The sequence below is a fragment of the Dendrobates tinctorius genome, unplaced genomic scaffold (assembly GCF_039654945.1).
Source record: "Dendrobates tinctorius isolate UK_male_01 unplaced genomic scaffold, ASM3965494v1 ptg000143l, whole genome shotgun sequence".
Lineage (NCBI taxonomy): Eukaryota > Metazoa > Chordata > Amphibia > Anura > Dendrobatidae > Dendrobates > Dendrobates tinctorius.
This window is the reverse complement of record NW_027361810.1, coordinates 30,308,739-30,335,161: the sequence shown is the minus strand read 5'-3', so window position 1 is coordinate 30,335,161 and position 26,423 is coordinate 30,308,739. Positions and strand designations below refer to the sequence as shown.

General features: G+C 44.8%; 1 protein-coding gene across 4 annotated transcripts in view; it reads right to left on the bottom strand.

The window, feature by feature from the left end:
* TANC1 (tetratricopeptide repeat, ankyrin repeat and coiled-coil containing 1) overlaps positions 1 to 26,423 on the bottom strand; it is a 205,838-nt gene that overhangs the window by 104,402 nt on the left and 75,013 nt on the right. For all 4 annotated transcript variants that reach the window (XM_073545686.1, XM_073545684.1, XM_073545688.1 and 1 more), the window contains one exon: positions 12,334 to 12,522. In XM_073545686.1, the coding sequence (XP_073401787.1) occupies positions 12,334 to 12,522 (189 nt within the window). The remainder of the gene's footprint in view (positions 1 to 12,333; positions 12,523 to 26,423) is intronic.

Below are 26,423 nucleotides of genomic sequence, written 5' to 3'. Positions count from 1 at the left end.
TAACATCCTGTATTCCGGCGGTCAGGTGGGCTCAGTTTCACACCCGGCAACTTCAGGGGGGGATACTAAGAGCACAAAGATCGCTAAGAGGGCGTTTGGAAGGGAAGCTGGAGCTTTCCTCAAAAACCAGAGACTCTCTCAACTGGTGGTTGAACGGGACAAATGTGACCTTAGGAATACCATGGGACAGACAGGCGACAGATATAATTTTAACAGATGCAAGCTCCTCGGGGTGGGGGGCACACCTAAGGGGTCTCATAGGTCAGGGTTCCTGGACACCTCAAGAAAGGAAGGCATCCTCCAACCTGAGAGAACTGTGGGCAGTGGGCAAGGCCCTAAGCCACTTCATTCCGCTACTCCAGGGTCGAGACGTACGCATCATGTCAGACAAGGTAGCAGTGGCATACATCAACCACCAAGGTGGGACAAAATCACACTCCTTAATGGAAGCAGCAACAGACATTCTGAGCAGTGCAGAGGAACACCTACACTCCGTGACAGCCCTACACATAAAAGGGGCAGAAAACAAAGAGGCAGATTTCCTGAGTCGCAATACCCTGAGGCAAGGAGAATGGGCGCTAAACCGGTCCATTTTTCAAAAGATAATTCAGCTTTGGGGGGAACCGGTGATAGACCTCTTTGCAAACAAGCACAACAGGCAAACAGAAAGGTTCTGCTCTCTAAACCCGAGGGAAAATCCATGGGCAGTGGACTCGTTGCACATCCAGTGGAACTTCAGACTGGCTTACGCGTTCCCCCCAGTAGCTCTGATCCCAACTGTGGTAAGAAAAATCAGAAACGATCGAGCCAGGGTGATTCGAATAGCTCCATTCTGGCCAAAAAGGCCCTGGTTTGCTCTGCTACGGAAGATGTCCCTCTCCGATCCATGGGTTCTGCCAGAAATCCCGGACCTACTAGCTCAGGGTCCAATATTGCACGCTCAGGTCAAAGGATTCCATCTGACGGCGTGGAATTTGAAAGGTCGCTTTTAATGGATAGGGGGTTCTCCCCTGGGCTGGTGGCCACTCTGCTAAAAAGCAGGAAACCGGTGACTACTAACATCTACGGCAGAACATGGGATAAGTTCCTACAGTTCTTGGGTAAGCCGTTAGGAAAAGAACCCCCGATTAGGGCCATCCTAGAGTTCTTACAATCTGGGTTGCAGATGGGGTTAGCAGTAAACACACTTAAGGTTCAGGTGTCGGCACTACACTAGGGGCGCTCTACAATTGCAAACTGGCATCAGATAGGTGGATAGCCAGATTTATTAAATCCTGCCATAGAGCTAAGCCTATTCCAATACCCAGAATAGCCCCCTGGGATTTAAACCTGGTGTTAGAAGCCCTTACAAAAGATCCGTATGAGCCATTACATCAGCTACCCCTAAAGTTCTTGACCCTAAAAACAATCCTGTTAGTAGCCCTCACATCAGCGACTTACAGGCTCTCTCAGTAAATCCTCCTTACACGCAAGTCTTTCAGGATAGGGTAGTTTTAAGAACAGACCCCAGTTATCTGCCCAAGGTAGTATCAGATTTCCATCGGGGTCAGGAAATTGTCCTTCCATCCTTTTGCGAAAATCCAAAAAATCTGGGGGAGGAAAAATTCCATAGTCTGGATGTTAAAAGGGCTCTCGTAGAATATATATCTGCCACTAGCCAGTGGAGGAGGTCACAGTCCCTATTCGTAGCTTTTCAGGGTGCCAGGAAAGGCTATGGGGTTTCAAAAGGGACTATTGCTAGATGGATTAGGGAAGCCATTAGTGTAGCCTATTCAGCTAGTGGTATCCCGATTCCTGACGGCATCAAGGCTCATTCCACCAGAGCCGTGGCGACCTCCTGGGCTGAAAAGGCAGAGGTATCAATCGACCAGATTTGTAAGGCTGCTACCTGGGCCTCACCTTCAACCTTCTTTAAGCACTATAGATTAAATCTATCCTCCTCTGCTGACTTAACCTTTGGTAGAAGGGTGCTGCAAGCGGTGGTCCCTCCCTAAGGTGTTTCGAAGTCTCCAAAAATCTCTCAGGTGGTGCTGTCATGGGTGAAGGGAAAACCACCATGGTTACTTACCGGTAGCCGGTTTTTCCGGAACCCATGACAGCACCCGTACATTCCCCCCCTTTTTCACTGTATGGGTGTGCACAATTAGTAGGGTGTTTTGAGTGTTGTGGTGTTGGATTAAACATGTAACTAACCGGGAAGTCCTCTCAATGCTCTGTAACCCAACTGAAGCGGGGGAGAGGTGCCGCCCCTTATGTCTCAGTAGGTTCCTGTCCTGGCGGGGCGGATCCCTCTCTCAGGTGGTGCTGTCATGGGTTCCGGAAAAACCAGCTACCGGTAAGTAACCATGGTGGTTTTTTATTTTGATTCTATTTTTTACAGGATGGCCAGCGATGCCGGGCGCTCGGCATCGCTGTGCTGATCGCTGGTGAAGCTGTCTGTGTGACAGCTCACCAGCGATCACATAGCGACTTACCAGCGATCCTGACACCTTGATATCGGTGTCGAGATCACTGGTAAGTCGCTTAGTGTGACGGGGCCTTTAGCCCGAAGGTGAGGTCTGAGGAGGCACCCATGTCTAACCTATAGTGGTTAAAAAAGGTGGAAGGAGATGACCAGGTGGCCGCCTTACATATTTGATCAATTGATACTCCAGATCTTTCTGCCCAGGATGATGCCATGGCCCGAGTGGAATGCGCCCTCAGATTCTGTGGAGCTGGGCCGCCACCTGCTGTGCAGGCAAGAGAGACTCCCTCCCTAATCCACCTTGCTAACGTGCGTTTTGATACTCTGTATCCTTTCCTGGGACCTTGGAAGGATAGGAATAATGCGTTCTCCTTCTTCCAAGGATCCGTGGCTGCTAAATATGTAAGTAAGCATCTCCTAATATCTAATGCCTGAAGTTTTTGCTATTTAGGGTTGGTTGGATTAGGGAGGAAGGAAGGCAGAACTATCTCCTGTGTCCTGTGGAATTGTGTTGCTACCTTGGGAAGGTATGCTGATCTGGCCTTAGGATTACTCTATCTTGCAAGAACTCTGTGTAAGGGGGCAATCTGGAAAGTGCCTGTATGTCGCTCACCCTACGTGTGGATGTTATCGCTACCAGAAATGCTGTCTTAAGAGATATAACCTTTAGTGAGGCAGAATCTAAAGGTTCAAACGGACCTTCCGTCATGGCTGTAAGGACTAAGTTTAAGTCCCATGGCACACATCTGTCTTTGTGTATAGGTCTCGATCTGGCCGCTGCTCTGATGAACCTTGCTACCCAATAATTTTTTGCAATATCACCTGCAAACAGGGCCCCCAAGGCTGAAACTTGTACTTTTAACGTACTTGTGGAGAGACCCAATTCGAAACCTTTCTGGAGGAATTCCAGAATATGTTTCGTGGGAATTCCGTCTCTGACGTCAAAGTGAAAGGTGGACAGGAAGCGTTTCCAGGTCCTAGCATAGATATTAGTGGTAGTTAATTTTCTTCTCTTTAGGAGGGTGTCAATTAAGTTCTTGGAGAACCCTCTATCCTTTAATAGTGACCTTTCAAACACCACGCCGTCAAATGAAGTCCCGCTACTTGTGGGTGGCTGACTGGCCCCTGGTAGAGGAGATCCGGAAGGTTCGGCAGTACCCAGGGATCGCCTACCGACATGGTCCTCAACCATGCGAACCAGGTCCTCCTGGGCCAAAAGGGGGCAATTAGTATGACTTTTGCCTGATCCTCTCTGATCTTCCTGACTACCAGAGGAAGAAGATTCAATGACGGGAAGGAGTATGCCAGAGAAAAGTCCCATCTTATCAGGAGGGCATCCACCGCCAGGGGATTTTCCCTGGGGTTCAGAGAGCAGAACGATTTTTCTTTTTTGTTTTCTCTGGTGGCAAAGAGGTCTACCTCTGGCTGACCCCATCTGCGGACAATCTGGTGGTAAATATCTTTGTTCAAAGCCCATTCTCCTTGTCTTAGAGCCTTGCGGCTTAGAAAGTCTGCTCTTACGTTGTCCTTTCCGCTGATGTGGAGCGCGGTTAAAGATAGCAGAGAGAAATTTTCTATCTGGAGGAGCCGTTCTGTTATCTGCATCAGAGCGCTGGAGCGGGTTCCACCTTGGTGGTTGACATATGCTACCGCTACCTGGTTGTCCGAGTGTATCCTCACGTGATGGCCCTGTAGGTACATAATGAGTTTCTTGACTGCCCGTTCTATCGCCAATAGCTCTCTCTGGTTGGATGAGATTTCAGAATCAGAATCCCAATGTCCCCCATATGGGCTCCCCAACCGAAGGAACTTGCGTCTGTGGTTATAATACGGGTTATCCGTGTTATCCAGGGCACCCCTGATGCTAGGTTCTCGCTATCGAGCCACCATCTCAGTGATGTAACAGCTGAGGGGCTTAGCAACATTCGACCTTGTAAGGAGCCTTCCAGGGCCCTGCTATTAACCAAGACGTCGTTTTGAAGGGCTCTGGTATGGAATTGTGCCCACCTGACTGCTGGGATGCATGAAGTTAGAGAGCCTAACAGGGACATGGCCTGTCTGAGGGTCATAGATGGATTATCAATTGCCCGAAGAACCTGCTCCTGTATCTTTTGCAATTTATCTAGTGGCAGCAGGCACTGCTGAGTCTCTGAATTTAGTAATAAGCCTAGAAACTTTTGTATTTTTACGGGCTGGAGTCGGGATTTCTCGTAGTTTAAAATCCATCCGAGGTTTTCTAATCTGGATTTAGCTTTTTCTATCTGGGATCTACAATGACCCACTGATTTTCCCACAATCAAGAAATCATCTAAATATGGAATGATTAAGACGTCAACCTCCCGTAAATGAGCCATAACTTCGGCCACTATCTTTGTAAATACCCTGGGTGCTGCTGAGAGACCAAAGGGAAGGGCTCTATACTGATAATGACGCACTGTGCCACCTACTGAAACCGCCACCCTCAGGAACTGCTGGAAGTCTGTATGGATAGGTACATGATAGTACGCATCTTTCAAATCTATGACTGCCATAAAACAACCTTTAAACAATATTTTTATTGTTGTATTAATGGACTCCATCTTAAATGTACGATCAAAAACTCGTTAAGGAAACGAAGGTTTATAATCGTTCTGAATGTCTTATCAGGTTTCTGGATTAGAAACAGGGGAGAGTAGAACCCTCTTCCTCTTTCAGCTTCTGGAACCTCTACCAGGACATTTTTCTGGCATAGGGTCAAGACTTCCGCTTCTAAAGCCGCTTGTTCGAGATGAGAAGATCTTAAAGGGGTTAGTTTAAAGGTATCCCGCGGGATCTAGGTAAACTCCAATCTAAGCCCGGTGGATATTACCTTGCGCACCCAGTCACTATTTGTAATCTGTGACCATGCCGGGAAGAAGGATGACAGTCTACCCCCCCACGGGAATTGCTAGTCATTGATTTGGTCTCTTTTGATCTCTCGACGAGCGTGTGAACATATAGCCCGTACCTCTTCTCCTTCTGTCTTCCCATCTGGGCCGATCTCTAATAGGCGAAGAGTTGCGCCTTCTCCCCTGGCCGAAACTTCTTCTACCAAATGGACGACGGTAGGACGCAGACGAAAGGTTTGGGAATTTCCGCCTTCTCAAGCAGCTCGTCTAGGACAGCGCCGAACAAATATTCGCCCTCACATGGAATCGCACAGAGCTTTGCCCTGGACTGAATGTCACCCTGTCAGCACTTTAGCCACAGGGCTCTACGAGCTGCATTAGAGAGACCTGCTGCTCTGGCGGCCATTCTCACTGCATCCGCTGAGGCATCTGCTAGGAAGGCTGCTCCCTCTTGGATGGTCGGTAGGGCCCCAAGAATTGTCTGTCTTGATGTACCCTGTTTTAGTTGTGACTCCAACTGGTCCAACCAGACCATCATGGACCTGGCCGTGCACGTTGATGCCACTGCTGGTCTTAAGGACCCGGCCGCCATTTCCCAGGTGTTTTTAAGGAAAGTATCTGCCTTCCTGTCTAGGGGATCTTTAAGGGATCCCATGTCCTCAAAGGGCAGCGAGGATCTTTTCGAAGCCTTTGCAATGGCTGCGTCTAATTTGGGGGCTCTGTCCCAAGTATTCACTGCCGGATCGTCGAAAGGGTATCTGCGTTTGAGGGCTGGTGGTAGCGACCCTCTTTTATCCGGTTTTTTCCACTCTCTGTGGATCAGATCCTGGATCTTTTGATTTAACGGGAAGACTCTCCGCTTCCTCTGTTCCAGACCACAGAACATGACATCCTGCATGGACAATTGGGGCTTAGGCTCCTCTACCTCCATTGTCCCTCTAACTGCTTTGACCAGCTTGTCTACCCGGTCAAGAGGCAGACAAAATCGCGCCGAGTCCTCTTCTCCTGAGGAGGACGAGGGAGATGAAGCCTGGGAGTCTCTGCTTTTTCTCCACTCTACCGAGGAATCGGACTCCACCGGGACCTCACCCCTTAGACTTTCCGGCTGGGACAAGGACTTTAGGGTTTCCCTCATTTCTGCCCTGACAATGTCCCTTAAACTCGCCGCTACTGCAGGCGACTCTTCCGCCACAGTCTGCTGAATACAGGGGGGGCACAATTTTTTGAGGCATGCGTCCGGTAATGGGCATGCACAGAGTGCGCATTCCCTATGTTTAGTCTTACTTGTAGCTTTTTTCCCCTAGAAAAAAAACACAGAAGGGGGGTCCCGTCACTGAGTGAACTTTCACGAAGATCACTTACCAGTGCCACAATCAAGTACCGGAGAAGGAGGGGGATTTCTCTCAGTCGATGCTCCTGTCTGCCTGGAGGAGCTCTTACGAGTGGACTGGTCACTTCGTCCCGCCCGCTCATTACTGTCACGGGACACTTTCTTTTTCTGTTTGACCTGCCGAAGGTCATCCAGGGGCGGCAGTGATGTTTGCCGCTGCTGTCGCCCTTGCTTCTGCCGCTGCTGCTGCTGGTGTTGCTCTCGATCACTTTCCATTACCACTGCTGCTGCTGTACGCTGCTGCTTGTAATAATGTGGCCAAGGCAAGGTACCCTGCCGGGGTCCTGCCTAAATACCCCTCCTCCGGTCAGCAGTATCCATGCCGCGCCCCTCCCCCCCTAACAGGGCTCCCTACCCCAGCTGGCGCCGGACCCGGTCTGAAAGCCGACGTTATCGGTGTTTCCGATGGGCGCCGCCATCTTGGATTCTTCACGCATGCACAGTGGCGCGCCGACCCGGAAGCGCATCCTCCGCCCGCCCCCTGACGTCACCGCTACCCCGGGAAAGACCGGAAGTCACGCGGGACGCCCGGGAGCCCCGGAAGCAGCGCCACCCGGTCACAGCCCCCTGCAGCCGCGCTGCCGTCGTACCTGCGCCGCCGTAGCCGGGAACCCCCGGGGGGGAACATACTCACCGGCGGCGGCCTAACCCCGGAGACGGACATCCTCCGGACGCCGCTCCCTGCTGCACACGCCACCGCCGTGACACCCATCCTGGGCCACCGTGGCGTCCTCCAGGAGATCCGCACCAGGCCGAGGTAGGAGACCCCCTCGCTACCGGTATCGGCTGGCCGGCCTGGGATCCGGTCTTCTGTAGGATCCCGTCCCCTCAGGAACAGGAAACCAACTGATGCGTGGGAGAGGTGCCGCCCTTTTGTATCTGTAGGTTTCCTGTTCCTATAGGGCGGATCCCCTCTCTCGTGGTGCTGTCATGGGAGTCCGAATAAATGTGCATAACGTTGGACAACACAGGCTGACGTGTAGTGCTAGCCTGAATAGATTCTCCAATTTCTAGCGCATCTGGAGGTCAGAAGCGCAGGTGAAGTTGCAGGAACAGATGCTAGCAAGCTCCTGTGTACTGCATAGCAGGCAGGTATTGATACCAGTCTTATTCAATACTCTAGGACCCACACAAGACACCTGCTGGCCGTGTGTACGTCCATGCAGGCACCTGGTGACACATTATCAGCACCTCCCGTCACCCGATGTGGTAGCTAGAGGCACTAGAAAACCCCTTTAAGAGGTCGAACACTGATTTAAAAAGAGTAGCCGCCATCATAGTTGGCACAGTTTTCTTTCCTTCTGGGAGAGAGCCAAATTTGCATATTTTTTCCCATGGAACACTGAAAAAAAATTCTCCCAGATCCTTGGAGATTTTACAGCGGCTCTCTGAGGCGCTGATAACGTTGCATTCATAGGCACCTGCCAGGTATTGCTCACCTGTCCGCACATGACAACTCATCAGTGCAACAGTCCTCGCCGGCACCTTGATGCAGCATCATCACCACCTCAATAGGAGCGGACAGACACTGGAAAGGGTAGGACACCGATTTCATAAAAGGTACCTACTTCCACTAGGTGGCACTAGTGAGATCGTTCTTTCATTCTGGCAGGGAACGGATTTGCACATTTTTTTCCCCGCGGAACATTGCCAATAAGACACTATAAGCAGCTAGTCCCCTTCAGGAAATCCAGTCCTCTCCCTTCCCAAAGCTGCTTCTAAGATTTACAAAAAGGATTGAAGACCATCAGACAACGCAGGTCTCCTCAATTAGACAAAGGGGGCAACAGGAGCAAAAATGTAACAATGGGATATATCATTTCAGTAGCCTCTATACTTGCAGAGTAAAATATTTTCTTTGCAATATTTTACTATAATATTTTAACAAGAAATAAAAACACTTTAAAAACTTTTCATTAACGCCGTAAATATTCAAGACAGTTGCTACTTCAGGGACCTGGGACGTCGTACAAAACATTCAAGGTCCCCGAATCCTTCTGTAGTCATAATATAGGCAATCAACAGCTGACGGCTCCAACCCCTACAGGCAAATTTACACGTAATCCGATTCTAACACAATCCCCTCACACCAGAGACCCCCGAGAACATTAACATGTTTTATAAACTCCATAGTTGACTCTCAGAAGTAACAGAAACCTCCAGTGATGATGACTATACATTTCACGCAGTTTGCCGACGACACATTTTCTGTGTTTTCACTAAAAAAAAAAAAAAACAAACTAAACTTTTTATTTTGCTCAGATTTGAGCAGACCCCAATAAAAAAAAAACAATGCATAATGTTCGAAATAGCGAGTTATCCACTATTCATAGGATTGGGGATAACTTGGTGAGCTGATCACTGGGGGCCCAACTGTTGAGACCTAGAGAAGATAAAAATGAGGCTAAGGAAGCCCGAGAATCGGGCTCTGCAGCGCTTCTTCTTGAATGGGGTGTAGCCTCTGCTCTATTCATGAAAGGGATGTGAAGAGTCCCGCCCATGAGGATCCGGAGCACCTTCCGAGGATCTATGGAGGTACCAGGTTTGGACCCTCAGTGATCAGCAATGGATGGATGGATAGGAGACACGATTCTATGCGGAGAATAACCATTAACAGACATTGTCGCAAGTCAGCAAGTTATCAGATAGGAGAACACGATGATTCCCGGGATCTGACCGCTGGGACAACCTAAAATCTCAAGAACGGGGATTTGAAATGGGGGCAGCTCTATTCTGCTACCTCCAGGAGTGCTTTGGAAAGCGAGTGGAGCAGTTGAGCCCATGCGCAGTCACCTCCAGGTTTTTTTGGGATTTTCTAAGCCACACTCAGGATTGCTGGGGGTCCCAGAGATCATACCACCATCAATCAGCAGGCTATCATATCAACAAGACTAGTGGAGAATAACCCTGTAAAAAGAACCATTTCAATTTAAAAAAAAAAAAGTAATATTTTGGCAGATTGCAGAGTTTTCTTACATTGTTGGAATTGTATTGAGTCTAGAACATGCTCGAAGATAAACAGACTGGACTCCAGATTGGTTCAATGTAGCAATATATGAAAGATTACTGATTTATTTAGCTCACAGAGCATTGCCTAGACTGGAGCAGGAATGGGTGTATACAGGTTTCCCGCTGCTCCAAATTACTGAATTAAAACAAAGTATAAGAGACTATCAGGCTTGCTCATGTAGCACCATCAGATTCCACAGCGCTTTACAGACACTAAAAAGTTCTAGAACTTCATTTACACTAAATCAGAAATGCCCTTTGAATATGAAGCATTCAGATTCCATTTCTCAGGGGAACGGGGTCCAGCGTCTAAATACAGACCATTAAGAAAATCTGATCTGTCCATAAAAAAATCAAAACAAACGGCCCAGTCTGGTGTACGGTTACCCTTCATCCATCATCGGAGTGATAGATATGACAGCAGAATGACTGGATCCCTGGATGCTTAATAAATGGGGAGAGGAGAGGGGATAATGGAGAACTATTTTGACTTCTCCAAGGAATAGAAATGCAAATTAGTTTATCTGCTTGAAAAAAAAAAAAATCATTAGCACCACTGGCAAGATAGTCATCTGTCTTTACAGGAGAGATCTAATTTGCATGTTGTTTTTTCAAATAAAGACTCCATTCTCAGCTGTTCTCAGGTAAATAAAAAAAAAAAAGTTTCTCAAAAAGTTGTATCAAAAAAGTAAAAAAATAAAATAAAATGATCTTTGCCCGCTTCAAAATAGTGCTTACAAGCTTAACAGAAAACCGCTTGTGAGCACTGCGTGTGTTCTGAGGTCTCGCAGCGATGGTCGGTCTCTAAAGCAAGGAGTTCTAAACAAAAGAAAAGCGTGAATATCTCAAAAACAACTGAAAAAGTTAAAAAGCAGTAAATGGCCAAACTGCTTGTAGCGCTAGCCAACAATACCCATTCATGAAGATGTGAAAAAAAAATTTTGACATTACACCAGTTTATGGGTGAAAAATTTGCAAAAATTGCCGCATTCTATTCGCCAAATTAGTGGCAACTTTTTATCTTTTTTGTCATTCTACAGAGTGAGAAGGGGCCAAGAACGTTACTATATCCAGCAGCCTGATGTGTACTATTAACATATGCCAAAAACCTGGCAATAGCGGACATTACTACTACTTTTTAGCTGACATCTTAATAAATTAAGCAAAAGGGACTCTGGCTTAACCTCATATTACCACTAGCGTATAAAATGCCAGTCTACTTTTATATTGATGACCCAGGCAAAGGTTAATCCAGCACATACACCGATCAGCAGTTTTGATCTCTGGGATCTCTGGGTGCTGAACATCAGTTCTTTGATGGAACGCCAGGGAAGTAATGGTGCTCATCAAAGAGACCAATTACAGGCAATGCTATCATGGGGGGAGGGGAATGTATATCAGCTGTTACACAGAACAAAAACTTTCCACTAGAACCAGCTCCCCTACAGGGCAATGTCCAACCCTTTAACAAGAAGAGCTCATTTGCATACTTTTCTCCCAGTCTGTTAAGACTCCATACTCTGATAGATAATCACCTTTGGGGAAAATTTAAAAAAAAAAAAAAAAAAGAAAAAAAAAAGTGGGATCATTTTTTGAAAAAATTTTTGCAATGATCATCTTCAATAGTGCCTGAATTGCTAGCTGCAGAATGCGTTAACTGAGAAACAGTCAGTGAGCCCCTTCTGACTGTTTGACCCTTTTTTATCCACAGGTCATTTGAGAGTTGAATGTGCAGGGAAACCGAGCCTGAGAAAGCAAAATGGTTCATGAAATCAAATTGTTTTTTTTTTTTTTTGTTTTTTTTTTAATAGCCCCAGATACAAGAGTTTTAATTAAAACAAATGCTTATACTGGGAGACATTGGTCATGTAATTTTACAATACATATATGACTAGACAATCAGTTTAATCCATACACAGTATAAAGTGATATAACAGGAAGCCTTTTTCTATATTGGTAACAGTTGAAATAGAGCATTATGGTAAAACTGATTTGGTTTAGTCGCCTGCCATTCTCTGAATAACTGCAGCTCATAGGTACATTCAACAATAAATAATGCATGATTGCATGGCCTATAAGTCTCCACACACCGGCATGTCACTCTCCACAAGCAGTGACATTACCCCTCAAACACCAGTCAGAGGCCTTTAATACAGCCTCAGATTTCTTGCTTTGAACGGAGGAGGGACAAAACCCAGAAACACAGCCTCTGCAAATTGAGGTTTTGATTTGGCTTTTATCCGAAGTCATTTGGCAAAGTTCATTTAAGGGTTAATGTTGACTTTTAGGATTGCTACTTCCAAAAGGTGGCACTAAATTTCAAGTCCTCCTCGCTGAAGAACCATTTAATTTCCCATTGCAAGGCCTACAAGTCTCCTTACACCGGTATGGCACTCTCCACGAGGAGAGATGTTACCCCTTAGAAAATAAATGAAAGCAAGGAAATATTCCATTTTTTTCCTTTCTCACACTGAAGACTTCCATGCGGCATGATAATTTGGCAATTTTACTGAGAATTGTGACAGATTCTGCGCTGCCATCTTAATGGCAGCCAAGTACACAAGTTGAAAAAATCTCTTAAAGAAACAGTCCCATTACGATACCTGGAGATTTCTTGGGGGTTCTTGGATGCAAGGCGTATGACTGGCGTGGCAGCAAAGGAGAGGATGGTAAAGAGACAGAAACTCCCTTGGTAAAGCCCATTTTGTACAGGTCATCCTCATTTCCCGGACTCACGACTGGGTAATCTCCATTATTACCAGTGAATAAAATATGTTGTGCATTTTCATCACCTAGAGAGAGAAAAAAAAAAAATGCATAAAAATTAATAAACCGGTTTCTGAAAAATCTCAAAAATCAAACGGTAAAATATATTTCCAGTTTCCTATTTTTTGGACTCTGGACACATACAGATCGTCAGACCAAAATAGCGACCACAGAACACTACGCTTTTAATTACAACTCTAATAATGTCCTCCAGTCTGGGAAAAAAGTCATTGTCAAAAGTGATTGGCTGCATCATTACTTATAGGGATGAGTGACAGGTCAGCCACTGGGTATCTTCACCTGCAAAAGCGTGGAGAGCGGAAACCGACATGATGTCACAGACACAGAAGGAGGCGCTAAGGATGGAAAAAAAAACCTCAAGTCGAAGAGTTACTTTAAGTGCTCTTAGTGTGACAAAGCACTTAATTTGTATATTGCAAAAGTCGCGGATTTCGATATCTCTAATCTATGGCGGCAGAGAAAGTGCGTCGTTGGTGACTTCTAAGTTTCCAAACCCAAATTTTCAGAAACAATTTGCAAATTAGCCATGACTTGGCTGAAAAACAGAGGTAAGAGGTTTACATAAACACTGCCCAACATTGGGGGCTCCCAATCTTTTGTTTGTTTTTTTTTTGGAGGGGGTGTTCCAAAGGCAAGCCACTATTTTGTCAGAGAGCTGGTAAGTACGAAGTACCCTAAACCGACCACATAGATCCAACCCGGTCCATCCATGCCTCAGCCGATATCATAAAAAAGTTGTTGAGCTGCAACAAGAAACTCTTGACAAGACAGACGTTTCGCAGGGTTTTTTCTTTTTAAAAAGTAGCCATGTTTTTAGAAACAGGTACTACCCTTTGAAAGGAAGAATTCAGCAACAATGAAGTTCCACGTTATGCCTAGTTGTAGAACCAAGAATGCAGAACAAGGCGCAGCAATTCCCACTTTGGCGTTCCACACATCCCCCTGCCATGCACAGACTACCTAAGTGCCCTCAGAGCTTGCATAACACAAAGTTGCATCTGGAGAGTTCCTTTAAGGAGGTGCAATGAGTGCGGATACCGCCTTCACTGTCATCACTACATGGTCTCTGGTATCATTGCTGGAGCGCGGTTTGGCCTTGAAGAACGAATTGATTTACCCTTCTAATGAAACCGGAGACTTCACTGAGCGCTTACGGCAATTTTCCAGCCTATCTATAGCAGCGATATTGATCCTAGAGCATTACTTTACTGTTGACTCATAATAGCCAGGTAACTCAGTGTCTGATGACCCCCAGGAGTCAGAGCAAAACCTTACACTAGAACTCCAGAATCTGAACATATCTGTTTGATTGTAAAGGAGTCATCATATGATGCAAAGAGCAGACAGAAATTGCAATACCAATCTCAGCCTGTGCGTAAAAGTGGCACTATTACAAAAAAAAAGGACTCATTTTGATTTTTTTAATGTTCAACAACCCCTTAAAAAAGAACACGACTTTCAAAAAAAAAAACATTTAAAAATTAACAGTCATGTGTGCGTACAATAACAACCCTATTTCTGGACATTAAGTGACTTGTACTCTGCATTTTCATCTGTTTTCTCTTTGTAATTTCTGTTTTTAAATTTGCAGTTGACTCTGAGCTGGTGGTACGAGACTAGCTGTAAGGCTGGAGACACTGGCATATAGCATCGGATGCGAGATGTTAATGACACTCGGCTCTAGCTCTGTTGCGAGCAGGAGTCGAATTTCAGTGCTATATCTCCTCCATTGCCAGAGTCCACTGGAATCGCACTGCAATCAGATGATAGATTGCAGTGTGATGTTTCACATGCACCCATAGACTTATATGGGTGCGTGCGATCAGTATTCACGGATGTAAATTACAGCATGCTGCGATTGTTTTCACATGTGTAATCGGCATGAGAAAATAATCAGATGTGAGCTGCCTCATAGGTCAAAATTCAACCGAGCGCAATGTGATTTTTTTTATCAGATTGCACTCTTCCAATTACATCGCAAATGTCAGCGGGCCCCAATATCTCTCACACAGCTCCTCACACAGCTCACAGTTGAGGGATTCCTGCTCTTCATTCCTCAGCACACAGACAGAAGCATGGAGGACATTATACAGCAGTACTGATCATTGTAAATGTGAATCCAGCTCTGGAGTGAGGAAGAAGACTTGTTAGAAAGCTCAGCCCAACTTTTTTTTGCCTCCCTCTACCAGTTTTCTCACTCTGCTTTTCTCCATAGAATATACACGACACCTCAATATGCTGGCAGTTTGTCTAGTTTTGACCAAGACAGAGCATACATTTTTTTTTTTCCAGAGAAGAGGAGTTCGGGAGTCAAGATGAGGGTAAAGGAGTGGCTCATAAGTGGAGAAGGATGTAGATTTCTTTGATACATTACATGATTGCTTATATTCCCCTGTACTATTGACGTATGCAAGTTTATTGCAAGTATAGTTCCCATTTAGAGGGAACCCATCAACTGCTCTAGAATCCTTAAATTGCCACCATAACTCCATTCTATACTAATTCTCCATTCTACCAACCCCACTCTTTTGGTTTTGCAATCTTTATAAAAATTTTCAAAACAAAGTTTTATTCTGTGTTCACGCTAGGCGGATGTCTTTGGACTAATCTTTTGGGAGGTCGACCTCCTAGACTAGTCCTGCCTCCCCATCTTGTAAGGATGTCCCTCTGTGGCGGATTTTCATAATATGCAAAAGCGGTTGTCAAGTATTGCTCCTTGCCTATTGTGAACATGCCTGCGGCAGTCTGTAATGCACACGAAAGCCGGACGTACGCTCCAAAGCCCCATCAGGAGACTGCGCATGCCACAGAGGCAGAACACCGCGCTCATGCTGGAGATTTACAAGGACACAACAGAGACATAACTCTTGCAAAATATGTAAAGGGCCATGCTAACAAGGGAAGCGGGACTAGTTTGGAGAAATCAACGCCCCACCGGACTAGTCCTGAGACATTTGCGTAGCATGAGGGCAGGCAAAAACTTGATTTTGAAAGTATTTTGAGGTTCCAAAGCCCAAGATAAGGGTGGGTATAAATAGCTTGGCGTAGGGATGTGGTGGTGGTTTGGGCAGGGGGGGGGAGCTAGGGCTGCTGACAGGCTCCATAAGAAATGGTTTACAAAAAAAGTTAATGACCAAAAATTATCTCCCAAGACAGAATTATTTTTTTTTTTATTTTTTTTTTTTAAATAGGGGAAAAAAAACCACACACACAACCCAGATCCAATATATCACTATGGCATGTTTTAAGTAAAGCAGCGTTTGGAACCACAAAACTTCCTGAAAGAAAACTCGTAAAATTATCGTGAACATCCCAAAAGAGTAGTAAAGCGAGTAAAGATGGGAATACAAGACCCCCGACTCAAAGGAAGAAAATAAAGAAGAATGGAGGGAAGCGAATTAGAAAATCGGAAATCCATTTGTATAGAACGGACAATTCATCCCGGGATTCATGGGAATGCACTGAAAGACGACTTTCCTCTGAACTTGGATACAGCGGTGAAAGATTTACAGGACTCGAGCAGAAAACGAGGGAATAAATAGCACTTAATGTAAAGACCTCCTCCGCATTGCGTTTGTGTTTTATTTGGCTACACAAAGACATTCCCGCTACGGGCCTTCGGCTTGTCTTCACTGATGTAATATATGTTCCACATTTGTGCAGCACGATTCTAACACGATGGAGGGCAATAATGAGTTCTACATGCGAAGATGGGGACCTTTCATACAGAGGGACAGGCTCACCCTGTGGGGTCCGTTTTCTATGCATGATCTTGACCCGATCATTGAAGGGTCATCGATATCCAATAGTCCTTCAACTCTGATCAACTAAAAGAACTTTGTGGTGTTCGAGGCACGAGGAACCACCATAATGATGAGCAAACGTGCTGGGATAAGGTGTTATCAGACCGCTTGGGTGCCAACCGAGTGACTTCGACGTGCTCAAAAAAATATGATATCCTCTAGAATTAGTGAAACTCTTAGCTCAAATTGATGAAAAACTAAAAAAAAAAAAAACAAAAAAACAAAAACCAAGTATAATCCAACTAACAAAGGAAATTTTGTAACTAAAGCAAAATAACCAATGGTCAAAGAGTAAAACCCATCTGGACAGGTAAAATTGACCTCCAAGAGTCTTTCCAGAGAGTGGGAGCACCATAGAAGTTCACTGAGCTGATTAGTATCATTCTGATTATTTAGCTGATTGTTACACGTAGGCCACCAAAATTATAGGTTGAAGTCACCAAAATTTACATTTTGGGGGTACTGTGTGAAGATGATTACCGGACAAACACTAGAGCGTTTAGACAGCCATAAAAAAAAAAAAAAAAACTATCACAAACGGCTATCAACATTCAACAGAATATGTTCTAAATGGATTTTCACGTACTTGGATCGCCCTCCCAGGGCTGTGGGGTACTCGGTACCGGGCCCGATGAGCTTCAATGGGAGATGTCACGGCAGCTGGGACCCGGCCCGTGGCCCTGGGCGCCCATTGTAAAAAGGGGAAAGTTTATAAGTGATTCGTGACGCCACCTGTGGTGTTCGGCAAGGAAGATGTAAGCCGACGCTGCAGACAGATCCTCTGGGACAGATGGTGTGGTGCAGCAATGATGTTATAGCCCCCCACAGGCAGGGCTGTAGTCCCAGGGCAGTGTAGGTGAAGTGACACTTAGATGGTGTAATGTCGGGCACAAGGGATGTAGCAGTGCTGGACAGGCTGGCGCAGGAATAAGTGGAGGACACCAGGGCATGTAGTTCCAAAGCTTTACTCACAGTCTGTTGCAGGTACAGGTGCCCGCCTCGGTGCTGTGTCCTCCAGGTCAGGAGCTCAGCCAACTTCCAGGCAAGATGAAGTACTCCCAACACTCTGCCAACATATGTGCCTTTTCTGAACGTCTCCTCTTATAGCGCCTTTGAGTGAAGTACTCACAGTACTGAGTTACACTGGAGTTCCTCCTGTCTGATGTTCCTATGAACTCTACTTGTACAGCAGACAGCTGTAGCCTGCTTCGGCGACTCCTTACTACCTAGTCCCGGCTCACTATCGTTGCTGTTGTGCCCCCAAGTCTTGTGTGGGAATAAAGTGGTCACTACTTCTATTCCTCCGGTGTCTGCTGCAGGACCATTAGTATCAGTACAACCTCGGGGACCGGGCCCCGGCCTTGCGCTTAGAACTTGGGAAGGGTTCTCTCTTCCAACCCTAATCCTTAGTCCTCCTATTCTCCTTACGTTCCGTACTAATCCTTCTTTCCAATGGAGAATCAAGCTTCCTTTCTCTGTCTCTTTCCTGTGCCAGCAGACCCAGATCACTGTGGCCTGCTGCAGCACTTCCTTCTTCCATCCCTCTCCCAGGGATCTTCTCTTTCTCACTCTCTGTCCTTCTACATCTTCAGTCACTGACTGAATGAAAGACTGACTGACTCAACTCTTCCCGCTCTTTTGTGTCAACTAAACTCCACCCACCTCCCAGCACGTTTCGTGTTCCAAGCAGGGTGCCACCAAGGGGTGCTTTGTTACACTCCAAGAAGGGAGCCGCCGAAGGTGCTTTGCCACACTACTTTGTGGTGTGGGGTGCAGGTGTTGGAGTGTGGTCAGGTGTCTCCACCTTACCTGGATGGTGGGGCACCACACCTCTGGAGGAGGTGCAGTACCTCTGTGGCGACTGAACCCTCAGGGGCGCCACATACTCCAAATAAAAGATGATATCCATCATGCTGGACTTCAGGAGATGATACTGGAACCTAGGGTGTTGGGGTATTACACCACCGGCTGAAAATATGCTCCAAAAGGTGTGGCGTGCATGTAGGGCTCGAGGGAAAACTCCTTCAAATTCATGGGCTGCAGACTGGGGGTGGTGCGAAGTTGGCTTTGGAGTCCATAGTAGTTTTGTCATTGTTCATGGATTGACAAGATATTTAGTAAAATTTATTGAATATGGACGAATCTATTCGATGAGCTTTCGTTGAATTTAATGTTACGGACTTTCTTCAACATCATAGAGGCCGGGCAGAGGAAGGCTGCTCCATTCTCCTTCATGTTCTTTCTTCAAAATGTTAATGATTGTGTAAAAACTGAGCTGTTCGCTCCTTTGTTCCATCCGTCTTGGCCCACCGCACATGCTCCATTACATCCACATTCGCTAATGTGCAAAGAACAGAAAAGTATGGGCTGCACTATGATTTCATCTAGTTTATACTTTTCCGACTCCTTTGAGCGGGCTCTCACTGCACCATTATGATTCTCTCTCGTGGGCGGCTGGGTCAATGGGCACGAGTCCCAGTGACAGCATCTCAAAGTATCCTATTGATGCTTTATAAAAGCATCAACTCTGCAGCGCCACCTGGAGGTCAAGGCAAATTAGGTCTTAAAAAAAAAAAAAAAAAAAAAGCGGGGGCTTCGTTTCTGCAAACTTCATGCTAAATTATGACCAAGTGTTATCATACAATGACTGTCCTATACTAACAGGGGTCTCTACAACAGGGCCAATTAGGGTTTCAAGATCATACGTATTCTCTGCATACATAACTGATCAGTTGCATCCACAAACAGAGAGATCAACATATATACTTGGAATATGGTGAACGTGTACTAGTCCTTGCAGGTGACTTTGAAGAATAAGTAGTTGTGTGTCTACATGAGAGATAGCACTATTTATGCCAAATATATGATCTGCAATTGTCACCAGATTCCTCTGCAGACTCTTATTTTTAGTTGTTTATGAGCTAATTTGTGGAGACTAGCTGTCATGAAGTCTCCTATACACAGATAAAGGGATTCCTGCTCTTTTCTCCATAAGTAGCACATTTTCAAAAAATAGCAGCATCATGGAGGACATTATACAGCAGTATTGAGAAGTGTAGCTGTGAATCCAGTCCTGAAGATCAAACATTTTCTAGAAGATACAGCAATATCTTCCCATCCCTCACTTTATCAACTGCTCCTCCCCTCTCCATAAACTTCAATAGGCAGCTATAATATGATCTCTTTCATTTTGGCCAAGATGGATTTTAGATTTATTTTCAACTGGATGAGGAGTTCAGAAATGGCTCATAAGTGGAGAAAGTAGCAGATTTCTCAGTTCTTTATATTCACTTGTCCGATTGAGTTATGCAAACTGTGTTGAAACGACTGACCATGTACGCAAATTATGATAGGGGAGGAAGAAAATTTGAAAAATACACAGTGTCTATAAAAACTAGATGCAAACAGAGGTGTCACTAGAAGAACCTCTGCTCCAGGTCAAGGGGGTACGGGCCAGATGCCCAGATACCGCATCTGTTATAGCAAGCAGAAAGTCTAATAAGTCGCAGGTCGAAGGATCTCCAACGTCTAGGAGAGCAAATTCTCATGAATGCCAGTTGACGAAGCCTCAGCCATACCTTATGCAGTTATGCCTCCTCTGCTAGGCGGACCTCCGTTTGCTTTTCACATTGACAGACTGAATGCACTTCACGGCTACCTCACAAATTCCACTGGCAGGTACCCAGCCTCTGGGATGGGTCAGCTCGGCCTAGTCATAGCTGCACACAGCGTCCGCTCTGCTATCTCAGGGCACTTTTCCTGTTGCAGCAGAGTAAAGGGGTATAGATAAAAGCAATGCGCCTCGCAAACATCTCCCGCAAGAGTCAATATTTCCAGACCCCAAAGGTGCACAATGGCCACCACATTCCCTTTCGGTCTGGTGAATGGAGGAGGACTCCGTGTGTGCTCAGGAGGCCGATGAACTTGTAGAGACACCCGGCTGTCCGCTTCTTTCTGAAAAGGAGTGCCACATTTTTCTTACAGTCACTGACAAATTTTTCTTCTGCAAACAAAGGGAGAGTGGGATCTATAGGAAAGTGAAACGTGCAGAAACAGAAGGCGGATTTTCCTCGTCCATCTCATACATCAACCTTTATATATAACGAGGCCTCAACAACCTCAATAGCAACAATCCCGGGCTGGCATGTCATTGTCCTTTAGTATGAGAAATCACCTTCAGGAAGCCATAAAGAAGCCGCAGAGCTGTCCCGTACAAATGAAGGATGTGCGACAATTTCCTATGGGTCGCCATCATAAGCCGGTAGTAATTTATCTTCATATTAAAAGCTAGCCCCCCCCCGCAGTCGTCAAAGAAAATGGGATTTAAACGGAAGACACATTCCCTTTATGTCAAGCGGATTTAACAATTTCTATATTACCATTTAAATAAAAATTGAAATTTTCACACAAGTCAAGGGCCTAATATTAGACTCCCATTTCCTGTTGGGTACACGCACATTAGCAGCAATAAACCGATTCAGACCCTGGTAAATTGTATTGAAGTATTTAATGAGAGTGCTCTAATCTGTACAAAGGTGAATGGTGGATCCGGTGTTATCTACTATATAAAAAAGGTATTAGTAATTGTAATCCAGCCTGTGGTGATAATAAGACTGCTAAAAAGTCAGCAGTACAGAACATGGAGTACAAGTCTTATTATATAAGACCTATTGACGAGTGTGAAACTAGTAAGATTTCTGTACGTTTTTCATTTTTAATGATCATGATAAAAGTAGAATTAAAGAAAAAAAAAAAACTAAAATTTAAATAATTGCTGATTTTCTGATGACAAATTCACTTTAATGCACTGTGTCATTACCAGGTGCCATTCAGATTACCGTCTATCAATGTTATACCGGAATGCTCGAGTCCGTTAGATCAGGAGCTCCTCAAATGGAGAGTTCTCCATTGTGGCTTATAAAAGGGGTGTCCTGAGCATGCGGACCCTCCTATGACATCTATGTGCTTTAATAGGGTATATCATACTTTTGAGGAAGCCCATGTTAAGGAAGAAAAGGACTCTCGCATACAAATGGTGTTGCCAAAAACGTCTCCCCTCACCATGTTCCCTTTGTCACCATGTTTCTTCCATGCCCAATCCACTCCTTTACCATCACCGCGGAATGTGTTGTCAGACACCAAGGCTTCTTAAGACTGAGCTGCCCATATACATTTGAGAAAAATCACCCACATCCATACTAATGTAAGGGGGTGAAGAGGAAGGGGGGGGGGGGGGGGACATTCGGGCCCTGACCGACTGAACCGGGGGCTGCGACAAGGGAGGAGAGGTGTTGGAAAGGAAGCTGTGTAGGGAAAGGGCACGAAAGCAGAGCGAGAGCGCGCCAGATGCAGAGCAGAGAGGCAGAGCGCACGGGACAGAGGCCAGGATGCCGCACCGCGCTCCCAGAGGATGAGAACCCCCCTGTCCAGAGACAGAGACCGAAGGACGAGGTGTAGAGAGCGCCGTATGAGAGTACGTCGACCCGGTAGCTTCCGAGACTAGAGGAGACTTCCTCCCTGACAGTGCAGAGACCGTGACCCTAGAGCGCAGTCCTGGAGACCGCAGTGACAAGCTGGGGCCCCTGTGGAAGAGACTTCCCAGTGTGCGCAGCATCGTTCCTGTTCGGAGAGACAGTCGGGGTATCATATAGAGACTCAGAGCAGGGGAGACTCAGGTTCGCAGGGTCTCCCTGCTCCTGGCTTTAACCCCTGAAGTCCCAGCTTCATTTAGAAAAGAGACTCTAGAGACTGCAAGCGCCGCTGTTGTCGGTGCCAACATGGGAGTAGACCCCTTCAATCAAGTTTCTCGGACTGGTAAGTTCTAATTTCCTGAGGTTCACCATTTCAATGCCTGTATAACTGTTTTATTGCTTTCTACAGCTCCATTGTGCTCTTCTACTGTTTTATACTGTCACCTTTAACCCCCTACTGCGCCTCCCTGCGTGGAGAGAAACTCCTTGTAAATAACTCTTGGTCTGTCTCAGATCCGTGGCGACATCCTCAGTACCTGCAGTTTATTACACTATCTGCAGTGGGAAAACGGAAATCTGCCTGACAAGACAGCGATTGGACATGATGGATTTATGTGATGGTTCTAGAACTCCTTTGAAATGAAGCGAACTATTGCAAAAAAAAAAAAAAAAAAAAAAAGAGGACAACCTGTGTCCATTTATTTGATGATTATAATTATGAACATTGCCAAGAATCTGTAAATGGAAGGTTCTTGCGTTTGGATTAAGAACGCAATAATTAATCAGTGTCATAAAAAGGCCCTAAAATATTTCATCACAAGATAAATATGCAGCATATTAGGCTATAAAGATTTAAACTCTCCTGGTATTCCAAGCGAATAATCATCGAAGGACATTGCTGAAATAATTCACACTTAAACATCGAAAACTGGGAAACAAATAGGAGGCAGAGACGAGATCAGGAGACTATTTACAGCTTCTAAAAAAAAAAATGTAATATAGTGGGCAAAATCTGTTTTGGGGACTTAAAGACGTACTCTGGTTTCAACAAAGTCATTGCGTTATGATTTTACAATAAGTCTGTATTGACACTTCACTTTCTGCAAAGTCTGCGCTTTTTTTTTTTTTTTTTAGATTTTAGCGCTTTGGTCTATGGCGAAGGTAAGTCTTTTTGGCCACAATTCTTCCATGAAGCCCACTTCTAGCCTGACTTCTTTGAATAGCAGATGGTTGTAGCTGGGTTACACTGGTTCCTTCTAGTTCTGATCTAATGCCAATGCTGGGAATCTTCTGAATTCTTAGAGAAGTATGATGTGTCCTTCATATGCTGGCTGCTGCACTAAGTTTCCTCGGCCGACCACTGCCTCTATGGTCCTCAAAATCTTCCATTTCATGGGGAGTCATCAAAAAAGCTTGAAAAGCAGAACTTGAAGCTCCAGTCTACTTTGAAATCTTTGCCTTGGAGAATTTTGGCTGATGCAGTATAACTTCCTTGTGTCTTGTTTTTGTCCTCAGTCTTATGGTGTATGAACTGTGACCTCTAACTGTCTTCCATAACCTCACCTTTGTAGCAGAGTTTGTCTGTTCTGCGCCAAGTTTTAATCCTCCTACACCGGATTTTCTCAACCTACATTTGAAAATGAACACCTTTATCACCAGTCTGGTATAATTGGTTACTCATACACCAGACTGTAATCCCGCAAAATCCCTCCTGATATTGCACAAGCGTACCAAGAAGAATTAATGCGTTTTAAAGGCAAAAAGGGCCGTTACACCGAGTATTTCATTTAGATTTCTCTTTTGTTAAGTTTGCCTTTTGTTAATTGATAAAAAAAAACTATTAACACTATTATAGAAAGTATAATAACTTTGCAGCATTTTTTCCACACCTGCCTAAAACTTTAGCACAGTACTGTATATACATACATAGTAGTTTTACAGCTGTCTTATGCTTAGATCCATCAGAAAAAAAAAGGAATAAATTCCTAGGCAAAGGATGAAAGTCAGGAAAAGACCTGCTCAAGTATAAAACTGCAATAAGTGTAATAAGTGCTTTTTTTTTCTATAAATTCTGGAGGAAATCTCCAGTCAATGACCCATAGACCTGGTGATTGCATGAGGTCTGATCAAGCATGAAACCAGAAAGGGCCGAGAATGCTGTAATGAACCATCCGACCCCCTGCCAGTCCCAATAAAAAGGGGACATAAAATACATGCAAGACGTGTAATTCAAGCCGGCTGCCAGAATGCAGAGGAGCGGGATTAGACTTTAAAAAGGAGCCATGTATGTACGGCTGATCAATACCAGCTCTGGGGTCTGTAATGCAGATGTGTTGAAAGTCTTTTTACATTTCATTCATGCTTCATGGCGTTCCACTTTGCAGACAGTAACATGGAACAACTTAATGAACCTTATGTGGAAACTAAGCAGAGCAATTCCTTTCATCCATGTGCGTTAAAATACTTGCCGACAGCCATCAAATGTGTGCGCGGCTTGGGTATATATGCACGTAAAATTAAATAAAAAATTACATAAAAAATTAAAAATGAAGACCTATGTGTCTGCATTGTAACAGACTGCACAAAAGCTGTTGTCGGATTGTGCGCTGATTATTAGAAGGATTAATATACATCAGCAAGAAATGGACCATATACTTATGAAAATGGTAGATTTTTAATTTTGCATGCATTGCAACAGTAGTCAATTGTAAAGTTGGACATAATCAAGGCTATAGAGGTGCACAAGCAGGCTTACCAAAATTTAGACAACAAAATGCTTATTTAAAGATATATTCACATTTGTTTCTTTTGAAGCGCAGCATTTGAAATCTCTGCGTTGCAATCCATCTGGGCATTTATTCAGAGTCTTCTCTGTGGGCACTTCCTTTCAACCCTCCATACTGGACCCTTCCAATCATTGCTCGGCATCTGATCTAATGGAAAAGTAACGACCAGCTGGACTGCAAGCAGAAATTTCACATAGCGCTGTCCAGAAGATGCAATTGTGAATATCTGTACAGTGGATTAACTCGTTGCAAAATGGAAAAGATCTGAAGACTCTAGGGAACTCAAGGATTTTACAAGATATTAAACACAAAAAAAACCAAAAAACTTTTTAACGTAACAGTCAGGTCCTCTATTTCTAGAACCTACAATACAGTGCTACCCAGAAACCATAGAAGCTAAATGCTAGAACTTTTTTTAAATAAACCAAATGGGAAAAATTATTTTTAGCCCCAAATGCACGAATTAAAAAGTCAACCCCTTTACAGAAACAGTTTGGCAAACTTCAGTGAAATGAATCATCAGCTAATTACATCAGTTCATTCATTAGCTCAGATCACGCATGGCTGTGGGCAAGTCCGTTGCAGCACTACATAAACCTGCTGTGCCAATGTGATTTTCATCACCTATGATATTACGAGGGTAAATTACACAAGTTGTCTTTCTACAGCAACATCATACCTAGGGATATATGCAGCAGCACGTTACGATACACCCCACGCACGGATTCTGTGGCTGCAGCACATACAGAACAAAAAAAAACAGTTGTAAAAGCCAAAAGGTGGCTCCATGAGCACAACATAAAGGAGAGTGCAAACACCTACAGAGGCATGTAATAGCTTGGGCACCCCTCGTCAAAATTATTGTTATTGTGAAGAGTTAAGCATGTTGAAGATGAAATGATCTGTAAAAGGCCTAAAGTTAAAGATGACACATTTCCTATGCATAATAGGGGGGAAAAAAAAAAGATTAAAAAAATGCATGGTTAATGCCTAGTAGCACCCCCTTTTGCACGTATCACAGCTTGTAAATGGTTTTTGTTTCCAGCCAAAAGTCTTTAAATTCCTCCAGTTCTGTGAGATTCCTGGGTCGCCTTGCATCCTCTGCCATTTGGAGGTCGAGTCACAGATTTTCAATGATGTTCAGATCAGGGTATTCTGCTTTGGAATTTTCCGCGCAGAATTTACTAAATCCGCAGGTCAAATGACCTGCATTTTTCCTGCGGATTTAGTGCATTATTTGTGCGGTTTTCCTGCATGTTTTGTGCGATTTTCCACCAGCGGATTTCTAGAATGGAGCAGAAGGAAAACTGCAGCAAAACCGCACAAAAGTAGTGACATGCTGCATTTTTCATTCCGTACCAAATCTGCGCAGAAAAAAACGCAGCATGTGCACATCGGATTTTGTTTTACATAGGCTATAATGCTACTGTACATCACATGCAGTTCTGCTGCGAATCCGCAGGGCCAAATCCGCTGTGGATCCGCACCGTGTGCACATAGCCTTAGGGTCATTGTAAAATCTTCAGCTTGCGCCTTTTGAGGTCATCTATTGTTGATTTCGACGTGTGTTTAGGATCATTATCCATTTGTAGAAGCCATCCTCTTTTCAACTTTAGCTTTTTTTGCAGATGGTGTCATGTTTGAATCAAGAATTTGTTGAAATTTGATTGAATTCACTTTTCTCTCCACCCATGAAATGTTCCCCATGCCATTGGCTAAAATACAGCCCCAAAGAATGATGGAACCACCCCCATGCTTGTTAGTGAAATGTTCTTTTGCTGAAATTCTGTGCCCTTTTTTTCTCCACACATACATTTAATCATTGTGACCAAAAGAGTTCTAGTTA